Source organism: Meles meles, chromosome 3 (assembly GCF_922984935.1).
Source record: "Meles meles chromosome 3, mMelMel3.1 paternal haplotype, whole genome shotgun sequence".
Taxonomy (NCBI): domain Eukaryota; kingdom Metazoa; phylum Chordata; class Mammalia; order Carnivora; family Mustelidae; genus Meles; species Meles meles.
In genome coordinates this window covers 85,180,064-85,196,977 of record NC_060068.1, presented here as the reverse complement: position 1 = coordinate 85,196,977, position 16,914 = coordinate 85,180,064, and the positions used below count along the sequence as shown (strand labels likewise).

The window sequence follows — 16,914 nt, the reverse complement described above, 5'->3', positions numbered from 1 at the left end:
GCGTTCTACTTTTTAGCTCCATCCATGTTTTGTTGCAAATGGCAAGATTTCATTCTTTTTTGAGGCTGAATAATATACCACTATGTGTGTGTACACACACACAAACACCCCCCCGCCCCCCCCACACATCTTCTTTATCTTGCCATTTATAGATGGACCCTTGGGCTGCTTCCATAGTTTGGCTATTGTACATAAGGCTGCAATAAACAGAGAGGTGCATATGCCTTTTTGAACTAGTGCTTTTGTATTCTTCAGGTAAATATCCAGTAGAGCAATTACTGGATCATAGGGTAGATTTTTAATTTTTTTTTTTGGAGCCTCCATGATGTATTTATAGGGAAGGTATTGTTATGTCCACTTGACGGATGTAGAATCTGAGGCTTGGAAGATGGTGTGCTTTGCCGGTACAGGGGATTGTGCCTGTACAGCAGCTAAGTGTCTGGCTTCAGTGCCTTTGCTCTTTCCCATACACCAACTTTCTGATTGCTGATCTTAGCAAAATGGCTCCACAGTGATCTTTTGGGGGTTCACTTATTCCCTTCCTCATTTTTGTTGTGTTTCCTCTGAAGTCCGGGACCCAGTGGCGCACTTTTTTTTTTTAATCTTTTATTTAGGCCTGCCTGGGTGGCTGAGTTGGTTAATCATCTGCCTTTGGCTCAGGTCATGGTCCTGGGTTCCTGGAATTGAGCCCCACATTGGGCTCCCTGCTTGGTGGGGAGTCTGCTTCTCCCTCTGTCTGCTGTTCCCCCTGCTTGTGTTCTCTCTCCCTCTCTCTCTTGCTCTCTCTCTCTAATAAATAAATAGTCTTCAAAAAAATAAAGAATTTATTTGAGAGAGGGAGAGAGAGAGCGTGTGAGCGAGCACAAGCAAGGGGAGCGGCAGGCAGAGGGAGAAGCAGACCCTCTGCTGAGCAGGGAACCCGATGTGGGGCTCCATCCCAGAACCCTGAGATCACCATCTGAGCAAGAAGGCAGAGGCTGAATGACTGAGTCACCCAGGTGCTGCCCCAACCCACACCCGCCCCCAGAGGCACATTCTTGTTTAAGGCCTAGTGAACCCTCTCAGGGTCAGGGTCACCAGTTTTAGTTACAGGGATTTCCTGTGCCCTCCCTGCAACCTGAGCCTGTCAGTTAAAGATAAGTATGTATAAAAGACAATGGATGCCAACTGACAGGAGGCCAGTGTTTACCAGGATATGCTCTCAAGCTCTGCAGTTGTGCTTTCTTTCTTCAGTTTTGCTGGTTGATCCCAGAAGGAAAGAGATCCCTAGGTCATCTGAGGACCCAGTGTAGGAAAAACTATGGGAGGAAACCAAGGCTGTTGCCATATGTACATTCAGAGGATTCCATTTTAAATCAGTTGTCCACATTTTAAAATCAGGAAGTTTCATGTAAAAATCCAAATTTTTATCTTCTCTTGAAAAACTAGAAGTTCTACCACTGTCTGTTGCCTTGTATCTGGGCCTTACCTTACTTGCTGGCCCCCATTGATAGCTGGGTTTGCAATCCCTAGGCTAGAATAAAGGAACGGATAGAAATGCTCAGTTCAGTGCAGTAGGCACCAGGATAGCCTTACTGCTCATGGACAGTGAGAACCTTCCATCTTCCACCTGTGGGGCTTTGAAAGGACCGTTGCCTGGACGCCACTCCAGGACAATTGAATCAGAATCTCTGATGCTGGGTATTGTTTGAAAAACTCCCAAGGTGGTTCTGATTTGCGGCCCAGTTAAGAAACCCTGTTTAGGGTTTCCACATAAATGACACTCACACCTTGGGTCTCCGTCAGAGAAAAGGGTTTATGAAGTCTTTTTTTTTTTTTTTTAAAGATTTTATTTATTTATTTGACAGAGAGAGATCACAAGTAGATAGAGAGGCAGGCAGAGAGAGAGAGAGGGAAGCAGGCTCCCTGTTGAGCAGAGAGCCCGATGCGGGACTCGATCCCAAGACCCTGAGATCATGACCTGAGCTGAAGGCAGCAGCTTAACCCACTGAGCCACCCAGGCACCCTGGGTTTATGAAGACTTGAATGCAAAATTGGTTTCTTCCAGTCTCTCAGCTCCTTTTGGAAAACCCCTTCGCTTGTCCTGATTTACACCTGTGTAACTGGGCTTTTAGAAAATTTATGTCCACATCTCTGGAGCTAAGATGTGTTTTTGCAGAATCCTGGAGAAAGAAAATAGACAAGAAAGGAACAAAGCGTTATTCCAAAGTATTTGAAATGCTTGGACCTCTAGACTATCATACGGCAAATCTTAAGAAATCCTAGGAAACAGGTAATGGCATCTGGAGGCTACTTGCTCTTTTCTGCGCATCCTTGTTCTAGAAAGAAAACATAATGATAAAAAACATAAAACAAACTTGACAGGTTCTTTTGGAGGCTTCTTCATCCCCTGAGGAGAAATTTCATTTGCAAGCACTGGGAGAGATTGGTCTCTGTGGGTGTCTGACGGCTGCCATGAGCAAAGCTACAGTTACAGTCCATTCCAACCCCCGGCAGGACACTGGGCAAAGGCTGTGTCCATCAACAGTGCTTTCTTCCGGGGCCACCCTGGTCAGCAGTGCAAATGGCAGAAAATGACATTTGCATCTGGGCAAAAAAGCATTATAAATGCTAATAGCTGTGCCTTGTCAGGGTCTCTCCATGTCCGTGAGGCATAGTAGGTTTGTGTCTGCCGAAGGTGAGATCTTTGTTCTTCCACTACTCAGAGTGCCCTTATAGGCCCCTTGGATTTCCTGGGAGATCTTTGGTGGGGCCTAGAGGAAGACCTCCGTCCAGAGTTAACGGTCCGTGTCATGAGACAGAGTTCCATTCATACTGGGAAATTCGAAGCTCGCACTTGGGGACTCAGCCTGACATATTTGCAGTTTCCAATAAAAAATGACGTGGTTCGTCAGGGAACCATGATCTTGACATTTATATCTTTTTATGGCATTTGAAAAATTTTTTAGATTTTTTTTTTTTTAATTTCTCTTTTGCTCCCTCTTTTCTCACTTCCTTTTCTGGAATGGTGATAAACTTGATAAAGTAAATGATCTCATCCAGCTTCCTTCCCACTGGTCTGCAGACCTGGATCCAGTATTAAATGATCAGTTGTATCACCTATAGAATGGGTGGACAAAAACGAGTCTTTCATCAAGATTTAATTACTATTATGGTTACTATTTTGGGGGCTTATCTCTGTCCATCAAGTACTCTTAGAAAGCTCCTTGGGGCGTGTTCATGACCCCTTAATTGAGAGGACATCATTCTATCCTGGCTCACCTATCAAGCTGCTCATGTTTTATGAGGGAGGGTGTTGGCATCCTGAAAAGACCTGGCTTTGGACTTCTTTGTAGGGCAAAGTGTGTTTCCAGAGACCTCACCAGATGATGCAGAAAGCCCCACAGCTCTGCTTCCTAACCAGGGGGTTATATCAGAACCAGTTGGGGTGACTTTTTCGAGCTACCTGCCCTCCACTGCCCTCCTCCACAGACATCCAGGTGCCTCAGGTTTTGGGGGTGAGGTATAAAGCATATGCAGTTTCCCAAACAAAAATTTCTAGTTGATTCTGATCCTTTCTCCTCAGGTTGGGTACCACTTACCTAAGGGTGAATTGAAGGTTCTCTCTCTGTGGCCTCACCTCTGACGTATAGTGTTCCAGAGATAGTCTGTTTGGAAAATGTCTGTCACCTGATGAGTAAAGATCGAAGACAGAAGAGTAGAGACGTCAGCATTTCTGTGTGATGCCCGAGGGTCCCCTGAAGAACTTCCAGCTTGGAGATTGACTTGTCAAGAACACTTTTCCCTTCATTTCTGCTCAAACAATCCTACCCTTCAAAGTCTAACTTCTGTTATGACCTACCTTTGATTGCCCCTAGCCTAAAGAGCTTCTCTTTCTGCACTTTTAATTCAGTCATTGTCTGGATGATTTATGTGACAATTCAATTAGCAACTGATGGCCCAGCTCCTGTGTCCGTTGAATGCAATTTGTCTTGTATTGCTATTTAATTTTTCACTTACCACTGTCTGGTGGAAAGAGCACTGATCTGAATTTTCATTCTGGCTTTATTGCTAACTGCATATCCTAGGCAAGATAGTTAACCTTTCTGGGCTTCAGAGCCACAGCTATAAAATTCCGCAGTTCTCTCTCTTGTCTCACCGCTCACGCTTATGTTCTTGTTCAATTCGTGTTCATTTAGCTTTACTTTTTTTTTTGACAATTATTGTGATACAATTTCTAATAAGGTTCCCATTAATCCCTGCCCCCTGATATTCATGACTTGTGTCATTTCCTGCCCTTTAGCATGGGCAGAACCCAGGGAATAGAATATGGCAAAAGTATGAGAAGTCACTCCTGACATCTTGCCAATACCCACTGAGTTATCTTGGAGGAGGATTCTGCCTCCGTTGAACCTTGAGGTGACTGCAGCCCCAGTCATCTTACACCTTATGATCACAACCTGTGCTGATGCTGAAAGAGATGATTTAGCTAAGCCATGCTTGGATTCTTGACCCTCAGAAATGGTGAGATAATAAAGACATGTTGTCTTCAGCCACTAAATGTTGGGGTAATGTGTTATGCAGCATAGATGGCTAGTACTATCTATAAGATGGGTTGATGGGTATGGTGATCTATACACTTGAGTTGGCCAGATAAATCTAAATTTTAAAAATAGTAAAATAAATAAATAAAATCTAAAAAAAAAAAAATTATGTTGCTGTAACAAAAGACCCCAAATCTCATTTGCTTAAATCCACAGTTTCTCACTCACACTGTATGTCCATGAAGGCTGGTTGTAGCTTTGCTCAGCATTTTCTTCCCTCCAGAACTTTCCATAACACAGACTGACAGAGCTGGCTTTATCTGGAACATTGCCAATGGAAGCGGCGGGAAAAAGAAAGCAGGGCAAAGTATGCACTGGTTTTTAAAGCTTCCCCATGAAAACAGTGCCTCCTACTTCTGCTTGTATCTCCTTGGTCAGAGTGAGTCACATGGCCACGTAGAAGTTGGAAAGGATATACTTCTGTAGGAGTCCAAAGTATAATCCTCCTCCAGGAAGGGCCACTAAATGCTTGTGAAGAGTAACACATGACAGACCATCGCACAGGGGTTCAGGGGTGGAGATGTGCTGCACACCACAGTCTCAGATGAGCAGGGGCCCTAGAACCTGTCCACGAGGAGAGTATGATTGAAGAGCTGTGTTTCCTAGAGAAGGGTAGAAAATGAAGGTAGTGTTAGGCACCGAGGAAAATTGAGGATTTTTAAAAAAGTTTTCTTTTTTAAAAAAGAAAATTTTTTTTTAATCTCCATTGTTTTCTCCCTAAGAGCCCCATAAATTGTGAACTCTACGGCAAATGCAGCTTTAAGACACCCCCCCCACTCTGTACCCCTCTTCTGATGATATTTCCTTCCCTAAGATCTTTAAGCTTCTTCTGTATAGGCATGTAAGAACTTCACTTGTCTGTAATCCCATTCATAAAGTTAAACTGGGTTTCTAAACACCTGTCTTCCTGTAGTCCATTAAGAGGAGAAGAAAGCTTGATACATGACTTGGGCAAACCTGCCATTCTCTGGGCTCCACTCTTCTCAAATTTGCACTCTAATCTCACCTTCTTGAGTAATAACCACAGTCTCTGTGGGCTCCCCAAATATATGAGGGGAGCTTAAGGAATGATTGCTAGTGCATTCATCTCAGAGGCCTTACCAGGCTGGCTTTATAGAGGCAGTTTGATGGGAAGTGCTCAGATCTGAATGTCAATACATCTAGCTTGCAGAGCAAGAAAAGTTAGTCCTCACTTAGCTGGTAAGCCAGGCCAACATGATGGATCTTTTGTTAAAACCAGAACCAGGCTAAATTTCTGCTTATGCACAGCAGAGAAATGTCAGGGCTGTAGATTACCTAAAGAATAAAGGAGGGACTTGTTCAGGATCCCTTTTCCCATAAAACATACTTTTGCCCTTAGGCCCTGCCTCTTTGGATCATGCCAGATGGCATTCTTTTTCTCCTGAGGTTATGGTTTATGTCAGGAGAAATAGATTTCACTTCAATGAGTTCTCAAGGAGGCATAGAAAAGTCCCAGAATCATGATTGTAAAAGTGACCTTAGATGCCATCAAAACCAAACATCGCCCAGTACAGGAGTCATGTCTGTGATCTGGAGACTGTTGATCAGAAATAGGTTTTAAATTTCCCAAGCTTCTTTAGGATTTGATCCTATCCCAGTTTTCTTTCCATATTGCTCCATAGAGAGTATGTGGGAAAAACACTGAAGAAGTCCATAAGAAGGGTATGGAGACAATAGCATTCTTCCTAGTGACAGAGCAAGTTTTGTCCTTTACATAAATTGTCCATTTTGCAGCTAAAGTACCCTTAATTGTTGGAGGAGATGTTGAGAGAGGCCAGAGTCTGGACCCCAGAAATCTTACATCTGAAACTGACTACCTGTGAAACAAATTTATCACTCTCTGGCATACCTTTTCCCTGATAAGAGGGAAATAATGGTGCTTTTAGATAGTAAATTGGCAGTGCTTTTAAATTACTCGATGAATCTCTTCTGTAGTAAATTGTGTAACTGCCTGCAGGTCATTACACTGCTGTCTGAGTATTATCTTTCATTTCATAGCACCTAACTTTCTCCTCCTCAACTGTCTATCGGGTACCATGCTAAATACTGGGGGTACCAAGGTGATTACATGTATTCTTTGCCATCAAGGGCTTCTTTGTCTAGCTAGTGAGATAGACATATGATAATATACTGCATGTTGGGTGTTTTAGTAAGTACATGTATAAAGGTTTACGGAAATGATGACAAGGTAAGCCTGGTGGTTTGATGGCCAGTGGATGAAAAAGGTGTCTGATAAGACAGATAAGATAGGTCTTGAAACATGAGCTTTTTATTTTTTAAAGATTTTATTTATTTGTTTGACAGAGATCACAAGTAGGCAGAAAGGCAGGCAGAGACAGAGAGAGGAGGAAGCAGGTTCCCTGCTGAGCAGAGAGAGCCCAATGCGGGGTTTGATCCCAGGACCCTGGGATCATGACCTCAGAGGCTTTAACCCACTGAGACACCCAGGCGCCCATGAGCTTTTTATTTTTTATTTTATTTTTTAAGATTTTATTTATTTGACAGACAGAGATCGCAGGCAGGCAGAGAGAGAAAGAGGAGGAGCCGAGCAGAGACCCCGATGCGGGGCTCGATCCCAGAGCCTGGGATCATGACCCGAGCCGAAGGCAGAGGTTTAACCCACTGAGCCACCCACGTGCCCTGAAACATGAGCTTTTTAGATGTTCAAGGCACGGGAAGGATGTTGCAGGCATAGAGAAGGGCATGGACAAAGGCAGAGGTATGAACGTTCAGAATGCACATGGTCGTCAGTGCATTCCTCGCAGGGTAAGACTACACTCCCTTTTACTTGGGTTGAGCCGCTTTACTAGTTCTTCGGGCGAACGAGTTGGAAACCAGTGAAATATCACTTCTGGGCCAAAGTTTTAATAGCTTGTTCAAGACTTTCTACAGCTCTTTCGGCACCTCCCTCTCTGGAACACAACCAGCGATGTCAGACCTGGTGATATTCTGTCATTCTTGGTCCCTGAGTGGCCATGATGAATGCAGGACTTCATTAACCCTGATACACATGTTAGATGAGTGAGAAGTACATCTCCTTTTTCTCAGGTCACCAAGATTTTGGAGTTGTTTGTTATGGTAGCATAACCCACTGTATTCCTCTCATTCAGTACAGAAGTAAGAAGTAAGTATCCTATATCTGCCAAATAAGATAGAAGATATCTGCTAGGACTGGTTGGGAGTGGAGGAAAAGGAGATTAGAAATATGGGCCAAGATCAAACTATGAGAAACTTTGACACCATGCTGGAGAAGTCAGCTTGAAATTGTAGCCAACAAGCAGCCATTGAAGGATTCACATTGCTCTCTGTTAAGTCACATAGTTCATCTCTTAGGGCATCCTAGTCTGCTGCTTTAGTACTGATGTACACTTCCTACAAGTTTAGGCGCTCTGGATCCAGAAAAGTTAGAGGAGGCGACGAGGTACCTGTGGCGTAGGAAGTGGGGCTAGGTGTGCCCTTGCTTCTGCCGCGCCCCGGGTGTGCGGTGCAAAAGAAGCCAGAGAAAGATTTCTTTGTCCTGGGGCAAGTATCTTTTCATTACTGATACCTCCCTATATCTGACATGAGCTACTTTTATTAGGCTAGGCCTTTTAGGAAAAAATTTTGCGTTTAGTGTTAGTATTTTGAAAATGGAATTCTTTGGAATCACCTGTGCTTCTACTTCTTGTTCATTGGAATGATCTATTGCTGCTCTGAATTCCCCTTTTCTGCTCTCCTGTTCCTTTTCGGTCTTGTTTACCCAGCTTTTACTTTATCTATGTACCCTAACCTCCAGCATCCCAGGCAACTCAGTTTCCCTAGATGTTCTTGCTTCTGAGACTTTGCATATATTGCCTATCTGCTCCCAAGACTCCAGAGTGGGATGTTTGTTATTGTTGAAATTCTACCTTCCGTCTAAGACACTGTAGCTTATATACTATTTTTCATGACGTTTTTTCTCTCTAGTGGGAATTAATCTCTGACTTCTTGGAGCTTCCCTATCTCTACTAGGACTCTGACCTCACAGAGATGTTATATTATGAATTTTTATAGATATGATAAGACCCAAATATCAAGCCAAGAACTGTGTCTTATTTATCTCCACAGTCCTCATAGCACTTAGCAGTGCTATGAACATGTTGAATATTGAAACTCTTTAAAAATTGAAAGCTTTAAAATTGAAAGTTTTTTTTTTTCTAAGTAGGCTCCATTCCTGCATGGAGTCCAACATGGGGCTTGAACCCCTGATCCTTAGATCAAGACTTGGGCTGAGATCAAGAGTCAGGTGCTTAATTGACTGACCCACCCAGGCACCCTGAAATTGAAAGTTTTAAAATTGAAATCTTTAAAAAATTAATGGAAAGTTTTGTCTAATTTCTCTGCTTTGTTCCTTCATGGGCTGTCTGTAAAGCATGTAGTCTTTCCTATGTCTCCAGCACATCCTAGTTGAACATCAACTCCAAGTGTCTTTTATTTGCACATTATATTCTTCCAAATAGTGATAAAGATGTTTGGTTAGAATGAAGGGAGCAGGGGTTTCTGGGTGGCTCAGTGGGTTAAAGCCTCTGCCTTTGGCTTGAGTAATGATCTCAGGGTCCTGGGATCGAGCCCCGCATCATGCTCTCTGCTCAACGGGGAGCCTGCTTCCTCCCTCTCTCTCTGCCTGCCTCGCTGCCTACTTGTGATCTCTCTCTCTCTGTCAAATAAATAAAATATTTTAAAAAAGAATAAAGGAGCAAAATTAAATTTTAATTTAATTAAATTAGAAAAATTTAATTCCAATATAGTTAACATACAGCATTATATTAGTTGCCGGTATACAATGTAGTGGTTCAACACTTCCACGCGTTACTCAGTGCTTACCGTCATAAGCATATTTTCAATCCCCTTCACCTATTTTAGGCGCCCCACCTACACACCTCCCCTCTGGTAACTATCAGTTTGTTCTCTATAGTTAAGAGTCTGTTTTTTTGTTTTATTCCCGTTTTTCTTTTGCTTGTTTGTTTTGTTTCTTAAATTCCACATATAAGTAAAATCATAAGGCGTTTGACTTTCTCTGATTGACCTACTTCATTTAACATTATACTCTTTAGATCCATCCATGTTGTTACAAATGGCAAGATTTCATTCTTTGTTTATAGCTGAGTGATATTTTACTGTGTATGTGTATCACATCTTCTTTATCCATTCCTCTACGGATAGACACTTGAGCTGTTTCCATTTTTCAGCAATTGTAAATAATGCCACAATAAACATAGGGGTACATACATATATTTTTAAAAGATTTTATTTATTTATTTGACACACAGAGAGAGATCACAAGTAGGCAGAGAGGCAGGCAGAGAGAGAGGGGGGGAAGCAGGCTTTCCACTGAGCACAGAGCCTGATACTGGGCTCGATCCCAGGACCCTGAGATAACGACCTGAGCCAAAGGCAGATGCTCAACCAACTGAGACATCCAGACACCCCTACATATATCTTTTTGATTAGTGTTTTTGTATTCTTTGTGTAAATACCCAGTAGTGAAATTACTGGATCATATGATAATTCTATTTTTAATTTTTTTTTTTTTGAGGCAGATAAAGGTTTGTTTTATTGAATAACCGATCTGTGTAATTGCTGAGGCCAGTATGTACAGCCTGGTCATCCAGAAGCTTCTTGTGTGCCTTCTCTGCCTCAGCTCATGGATGTGTTCGATGAAAAGACACTTGTTTTTGAACAGGTTACCCTTCACTTTCAAGTATAGGCTGTGATACAGTTGGCCATCAGTCTTCTTAGATTCAAGCTGTTACCTGAGCAGGTGCACAGAATTCTCATCCTCCTCATCCAGGTCATCTTCTCAGACATTTGAGCCTTGGCAGTACCTTTTCTCATACTGATGCCCATATGCCTGCCTTCCATCAGACCAAAGTGTTTTTCCAGCACTTGAGTCTGGGAATGGATAGTCACAGGCTTCTGGATGATCAGCCCATCCTTGATCAGTTTCCAGATCTACTGATGGGAATTGACATTGGTAATTTCATTGGGGTCCAATGAAATTGGACTTTCTTTTTTGCCACAGTGGAAGACACTGGAGGCAAGCCTCTTAAACCTGAGCATGCTTATGGCTGTAGCCACATCAGTAAAAGGAAAGTATTTTTAACTTTTTAAGGAGCCTCTATACTGTTTTTGCATCGTGGCTGTACCAGTTTGCATTCCTAACAACTATGCAAGAGTGTTCCTTTTTCTCCACATCTTTGCTCACACCTGTATTTTTGATTTTAGCTATTTTGATAGGTATGAGGTGATATCTCATTGTGGTTTGGATTTGTACTTCCCTAATGATGAGTGATGATAAACATCTTTTCATGTATATGTTGGCTATCTATACTTCTTCTTCGGAGAAATATCAGTTCGTGTCTTCTCATTTTTAAGTTGGGTTATTTGTTTTTTGGGTGTTGAGTTGTATCATTTCTTTTTATATTTTGGATCCTAACCTATTATCAGATATGTCATTTGCAAATATGTTCTCACATTCTGTAGGTTGTCTTTTAGTTTTATTGATTGTTTCCTTTCCTATACAGAAGCTTTTTATTTTGATGCAGTCCCAGTTGTTTATTTTTGCTTTTGTTTTCCTGGCCCAAACTGAGGAAGTTTTGCTGTTAGACAATACTTGGTTGGCAGAAGGATGGAAAGGGGTTTAATGGATAACAAAGTAATTTGGTATTTGAGCAACAAGACAATCCAAAAGACCAAGTGTTATTTTAGGCCATACAGGAAAAGAAATGACTCAAAATTTGAAGAAGGGAGGGAGAGAAAAGTACTAGTAGCCTACTTTATCTTAGGAGGAGTGGTTAAGAGAATTTGTCTGCAGTATATCTCCGTGGATACAAGCTGGTCACTGCTTCTATTTTGTAAGATGATCTGCTTCCTTTTTCTATATCTGAGATGAGAAATAGTAACTAGATCCAATAACAAACTCTTCTTGCTTGGGGGCATCAAAGGGTTATTTTTTTTTCTAATGGAGTCATTATAAATTAGCAAGAATAGAGAAATTCTCCTAACAGTGCATGATGTTTGAACTGTAGGACATCTCACACTTTTGTGCTCTCCCTTGTTTTAACTTATATAAATTGTCTCAGGAAGAAAATTGCCTACATCTTACCATATCACATGCTTCCTAAAGACAGTTTATTAAATAATTCTGTTCAGAGATGAAAAAAGCTTGGTGATACCTAAATGACCAAGATACCTCTGGCTTGCTTCACAGGATTGTGATCGTTTTCCAAACCCATCAACTAACTGTAGTATCCTCCTTACATGAAGATGAACACCAACCTAACACCAATAGAATTTGAATTTTTGAGTATTTTTCAATAGAAGTGGCACAAAAGGAAAGTTATTGCTTGTGTCTGGATAGAACACAGTATGACAGAAATTATTGCATTGGGAATAATTCCATCTCTGCAGAAGGATGGACTAAAACCTTATTAGGACTATTTTCCTTCCAAAGTTTAGAATGCTTTTATTGCTGGAGATCATTTTTACAATGAGTGCCAATATGTTTCTGTAAGGTTTAAACAGTAAAATGTGCAGCCACTAAAGTTTTACTGTATAGAATCTAAAGGAATGTGTAAAAGGCAGACCTGAGGGAGGTATTGGATTAATTTTCAAGTTAGACTGATCTTAAGGAAGAAATATTTTGATGCTATTAATATGCATAATATATGTGTTACTCATCAGGTAATTACTTCTTGAACTGCTTTCCAGTGTGTGTTTGAGTAACAATTAAATACTTGACAAATGAAATTACCAGACACAAATTATATATTAACTATCCCAGTGACTTGTATCACCTGCCAAGGAATAAATCTGTGGGATAATAAATTGGTAGATACTTTAGATTGGATGGTCAAGGACATTTAAACTGACATTTAAATGATAAGGAGCAGTCAACTATTTTGAAATGTAGGGTGACCTTTCTATGTAAGGTAAGGGCAACCTCAAAGTGGGAATGAACTTGACCTGTTAGAGGACCAAGAAGAAGGCCCCTGAGGTTAGAGTGGAGGGTCTGAGACAGAATGGTAGGACATGAAAGTGGAAAGAGGTACAGGTAATGTAGTACTTTGTAAGCCAGGATGAGGAATTTAGATTCAGTACTTAGTAAGATGGGAAGCCATCAGTGTATTGTAAGGGTTAAAAACACTCTGCCTGGTCACGAATTATGGATTAGAGGAAGGCAAGGGAAGATGGGATGGAACTGGAGATAGGCAAGATGTAGGTTGGGGCAACTGTCCAGAACTGGGGTGGTGGTAATGGGGATGGAGAAAAGTGAATGGGGTTAGAAGGGGTTGAAACAAAGAAGGTATGGTGTAAGAAGCCAGGTGGGCAGGCAATTAAGACAAGCCTCTATGTCTAAGTAGGGAAAACAACACTTCTTCTATAGGAACTTTGGTTTGCATTCAAGCTGTTAAGGACCCTCACTTTTTAAAAAACCAGTCTTCCCAAGTCGCTGAGGACTTGGCTCATCTGTACCTTCTGACTTCTAGAGATTTTTCCCTAATCAAGAACTTGGATTTTTCACTCCCTTTGCTTTCTTTCTAGACAGGTTTCTTGGATATCAGGAGTGCGTGGTGGGTAACAGAGCATCCAAGGATAGCAAATTTGCTCTAAGGAACAATTGAGATAGTGCACACAGCCACTTACCTGGGCAGTATCACAGTTCAACAAGGAGAGGCAGGGAGGCTTAGTGCTTATTGTGCTCTGGGCCAGAAGTTTTACATATTAAATCTCCTTCCCTTCTTGTGAGAACTTGTGAGGTGCATTTTTTAAATACCAGTTTTAGGGGGACCTGGGTGGCTCAGTGATATAAGCCTCTGCCTTCGGCTCAGGTCATGATCTCAGGGTCCTGGGATTGAGCCCCGCATTGGGCTCTCCCCTCAGCAGAGAACATGCTTCCCCCCCCCCTCAGCCTGCCTCTCTGCCTACTTGCGATCTCTGTCAAATAAATAAATAAAATCTTAAAAAAATAAAAATAAATACCAGTTTTACAAAAGAGAGAGAGAGAGAGACAGAGAGACTAGAGACACTCAAATAGGTAATTTATTTTGCCCAGAGTCACACAGCTTATAAGTGGTGGAGCCAGGACTGGAATCAGAATGGGGCTCTCTGTGCTCTCTACACTACCCCAGAATTGGAGTTAGTCTGTTTTCCTTCTTTTCTCATTACCACATAGATTCCTCGAAGAACACATCCTGGGGGAAGGCCATGGTTTCTCTTTGTTATGTTTACTATGTTTGCCTCCCCTAGCCCACATAGTACCTAGTAAAATGCTCAGCAGACAAACCTGCCTGGAGGCAACACCTCCTACTTGCTGCCACATACGGTGCTGGGGTGAGAGGCAAGGCAGGGCTGGTGAGGTGGATTGCTTTGCTGCTGTTGCTTCTGGTGCTTCTGTTGCTGCTGTTGCTGCTGCTGCTGCTAGGGGATGGGGAGCGACTATTGCCTGTGCTTTGGCTCGAAGTCATTTTCCATTTCCTTGCCCCCTCCTCCTCCTCCATCCCTCAGCTGTCGCCCCTCCGTTTCAGCTCAGGCCCCCACGGGAGCGTCTCTTGCTGCGGGGCTGACAGCACTTGGGGAGCAGGGTAGCTGTTCTCTGCACTCTAGCTCTGTGCGCAGAGCTTCGTTCGCGGACGCCTGGTGTCCAGCGGGCACTGATGTCAAGCGGTGGCGGAGCACTGCCTACAGACGGTTGACCTGGACCCTCCTCCACACCCACTTCCTTCGTCGCCCCCTCCCTCTTGCCTGTACTTGGGCTCTGGCTTTCTATAAAAGGCGGGAGCGTGGCGTGCCACCGCAGCTCCGAATTTCAGCACCATGGAGAGCCCCCGTCTTCGTCCGCTGACCCTCTTGGGTGCTGCCCTGCTTTTGCTGCTACCTCTGCTCGGTGCCCGTGCCCAGGAGGAAGCTGAGCTCCAGCCCCGAGCCCTGGACATCTACTCTGCCGTGGAGGATGCCTCTCACGAGAAGGAGCTGGTAGGTAACTCCCGGACCCCCCTTGGCTGCCGCCCGGTTGCTTCCTTTGTACTCGTCCGTCTTCTTTCTCTCCTTCCCCACCCCCATTGCCAGAGTCGGGGTGCAGGGAGATGAGCATAAAGCCCGGGCTTCCATCCGAAACCGGCTGGCGTGCACTGCTTCAGCCAGTTTGTAGAGTGAATCCCTTGTCCCGGGCCCTCAGAGCAACAGGAGTCTCAGTGACTAAGGAACTTGCAGTCAGTATGTGAGACAGTGCTTGCTACGTTAATACCCCTCAAACGTCCCTTTCTGTCCCTGAAATCCCGGGGCGTAGTGTTTATGGCTCCAGGGCTCTTGTAGCTAGGGCTGGGAATGAGCCCCTGGTCTGGGCTCGCAGCCAGTGCAGCAACTTCGGGGTCCGGGGGTGTGTGTTGCAGATCGAAGCGCTACAGGAAGTCCTGAAGAAGCTCAAGACTAAAAGTATTCCAATCTATGAGAAGAAGTATGGCCAAGTCCCCATGGTAAGGCTTTGGGGTCATCCCCTCCCCATGTTTTTCCAAGAGAAAATATATCACCTTGAGTCTTATACATTGACCTTCTTCCCTAGGACTTGGTTTTATGGAAATCTGTGGGCTTCCTTTTATTTTCCACTGCCAAACCATGGCCCTTGGTTTCTAAGGGCAAAGAGTAGAATGGCCATTCCAGAAGATCCAACAGCTGGCACCAGGAACCAGCTCTTGGGTCTGTATGAAATGGAGTGTTTCTTGAAGATGAGCTTTTTTTAAACTCATGAAAAATTCTCTGAATTGGAAAAGCCCTTAAATCTACTCAGTTCTTCTTCCCCCAATTTTCTTCTAGCCATCTGGAGCACTGCCAGTTTTTCTGATCTATGTTTTAAGGTTAAAATTCTTGATTCCCCACTTGTCACTTTCCTTGGGGAATTACGCATGCACACGCTACACACATACACACACACACTCACTCACACATACACTTCTTGGGATGGGGAGGCTGAAAGCAGGGAGCAGAGGTTGTGAGAAAATATAGGTCTATTGTTTGTTTATTTCTTAGAAAAATGTCTGATTATTATTATTATTTTTTTTTTGATAAACAGCTAGGGGAGCTAGAAAATGTAACTCCTCCCCCCAAATAAAAGGTGGAATTAAGTAGGAGGGGTTCAATAATTAATTTTTTTTTAAAATGTTCTCTCACTGAAATTTTAAGGCTCTCTGTGTTTCAGGTCTGACCATACTTAGAGCTCTGGTGGTGGTGACAGGTTCCATTGATTTCTCCCAAGAGGCAGACATTGTGTTGATGAGGAGATGTGTCTATTGGGAGCTGGGTTTGCTTATGTGGAAAGACCACACATTGTGTTGTTTTCAGTGCCACGCTGGGGAGCGGTGCGCCGTGCGAAAAGGAGCGAGGATTGGGAAGCTGTGCGACTGTCCCCGAGGAACCACCTGCAATTCGTTCCTTTTGAAGTGCTTGTGAGGTGTCCACCTGCCTCCATAAATCCCCACCACCCTAACTTCCCCTGTGAGAATCACACTTTCATCCCTGGAGTTTGCCTTTAGCAACAAAGTTTGCATTTCCCTCTGAGGGTTAAGGGGCTCTTTTCCTGCTCTTCCCAAATAAAAGAACATATTAGACATTACTGTGTGAAGGATAATGCCTTGTATGGTGTTGATACATGTGCAAAGTATTCTTTTCTTATTCATCCGACACACTCCTACGTATCTTGTATCTTCCGGTAAAGAAGGGGAACTTCGCTTTGAAAATTGTATTTTTGTATGTGGTGTGGCAGGAAGAAAATTAGATTTAGTTTATCTTGGTAGATGACATCACAGTCTGGAAGATGACCCCAAATGACACAAATTGCAGCATGTACAAATTATACATAATAAAGTGTTTTTAATAATTGCTCATACTGTGTCGTTTCTATGTCATAAGTAATTTGAGTAAGAATGATGGAATTAATCATGCTCTTGTTTTCAAAGAGAAGTATTTTAAAAATAGCAGTCTATTGGGAGAACAACACCTTGGCTCTAAGGAGTTTTCACCATTAATTGGGAGTTTGCCACACAAGCATTGGTGCACTGTTTTTCTTTGATTGCAGTGTGTATGTGTGTGTGTGTGTGTTAACTGGAGATGGTTGAGTTGAGCTGATGGGATAATGCTTATTAAAACCTTTAGTAGACTCCTTAATTTCCACAGTGAGAACAATAAAATTTAAATTTTTTCAGATGCTAGCCCTATTAAAACCAGTTTAAAAAATTGGGATTTTTGTTTTGGCTACTCCTCTTTTAGAAAAGATTCATTGATAAAAAATGGATTCTTT

At 42.8% G+C, this 16,914-nt stretch overlaps 1 protein-coding gene and 1 pseudogene across 2 annotated transcripts in view; one reads left to right on the top strand and one right to left on the bottom strand.

The window, feature by feature from the left end:
* CARTPT (CART prepropeptide) overlaps positions 1-16,450 on the top strand; it is a 43,478-nt gene extending 27,028 nt beyond the window's left edge. The window contains exons 3-5 of one of the 2 annotated variants that reach the window (XM_046000002.1): positions 14,150-14,597; positions 15,014-15,097; positions 15,960-16,450. In XM_046000002.1, the coding sequence (XP_045855958.1) occupies positions 14,439-14,597; positions 15,014-15,097; positions 15,960-16,067 (351 nt within the window). In that variant the 5' untranslated portion in view covers positions 14,150-14,438 and the 3' untranslated portion in view covers positions 16,068-16,450. Of the gene's footprint in view, positions 1-13,670; positions 14,598-15,013; positions 15,098-15,959 lie in introns of those variants that run through there. The other variant, XM_046000001.1, reaches the window with a different exon arrangement.
* LOC123939245 lies at positions 7,957-10,682 on the bottom strand (annotated as a pseudogene).
* Positions 16,451-16,914: the final 464 nt, after the last annotated feature.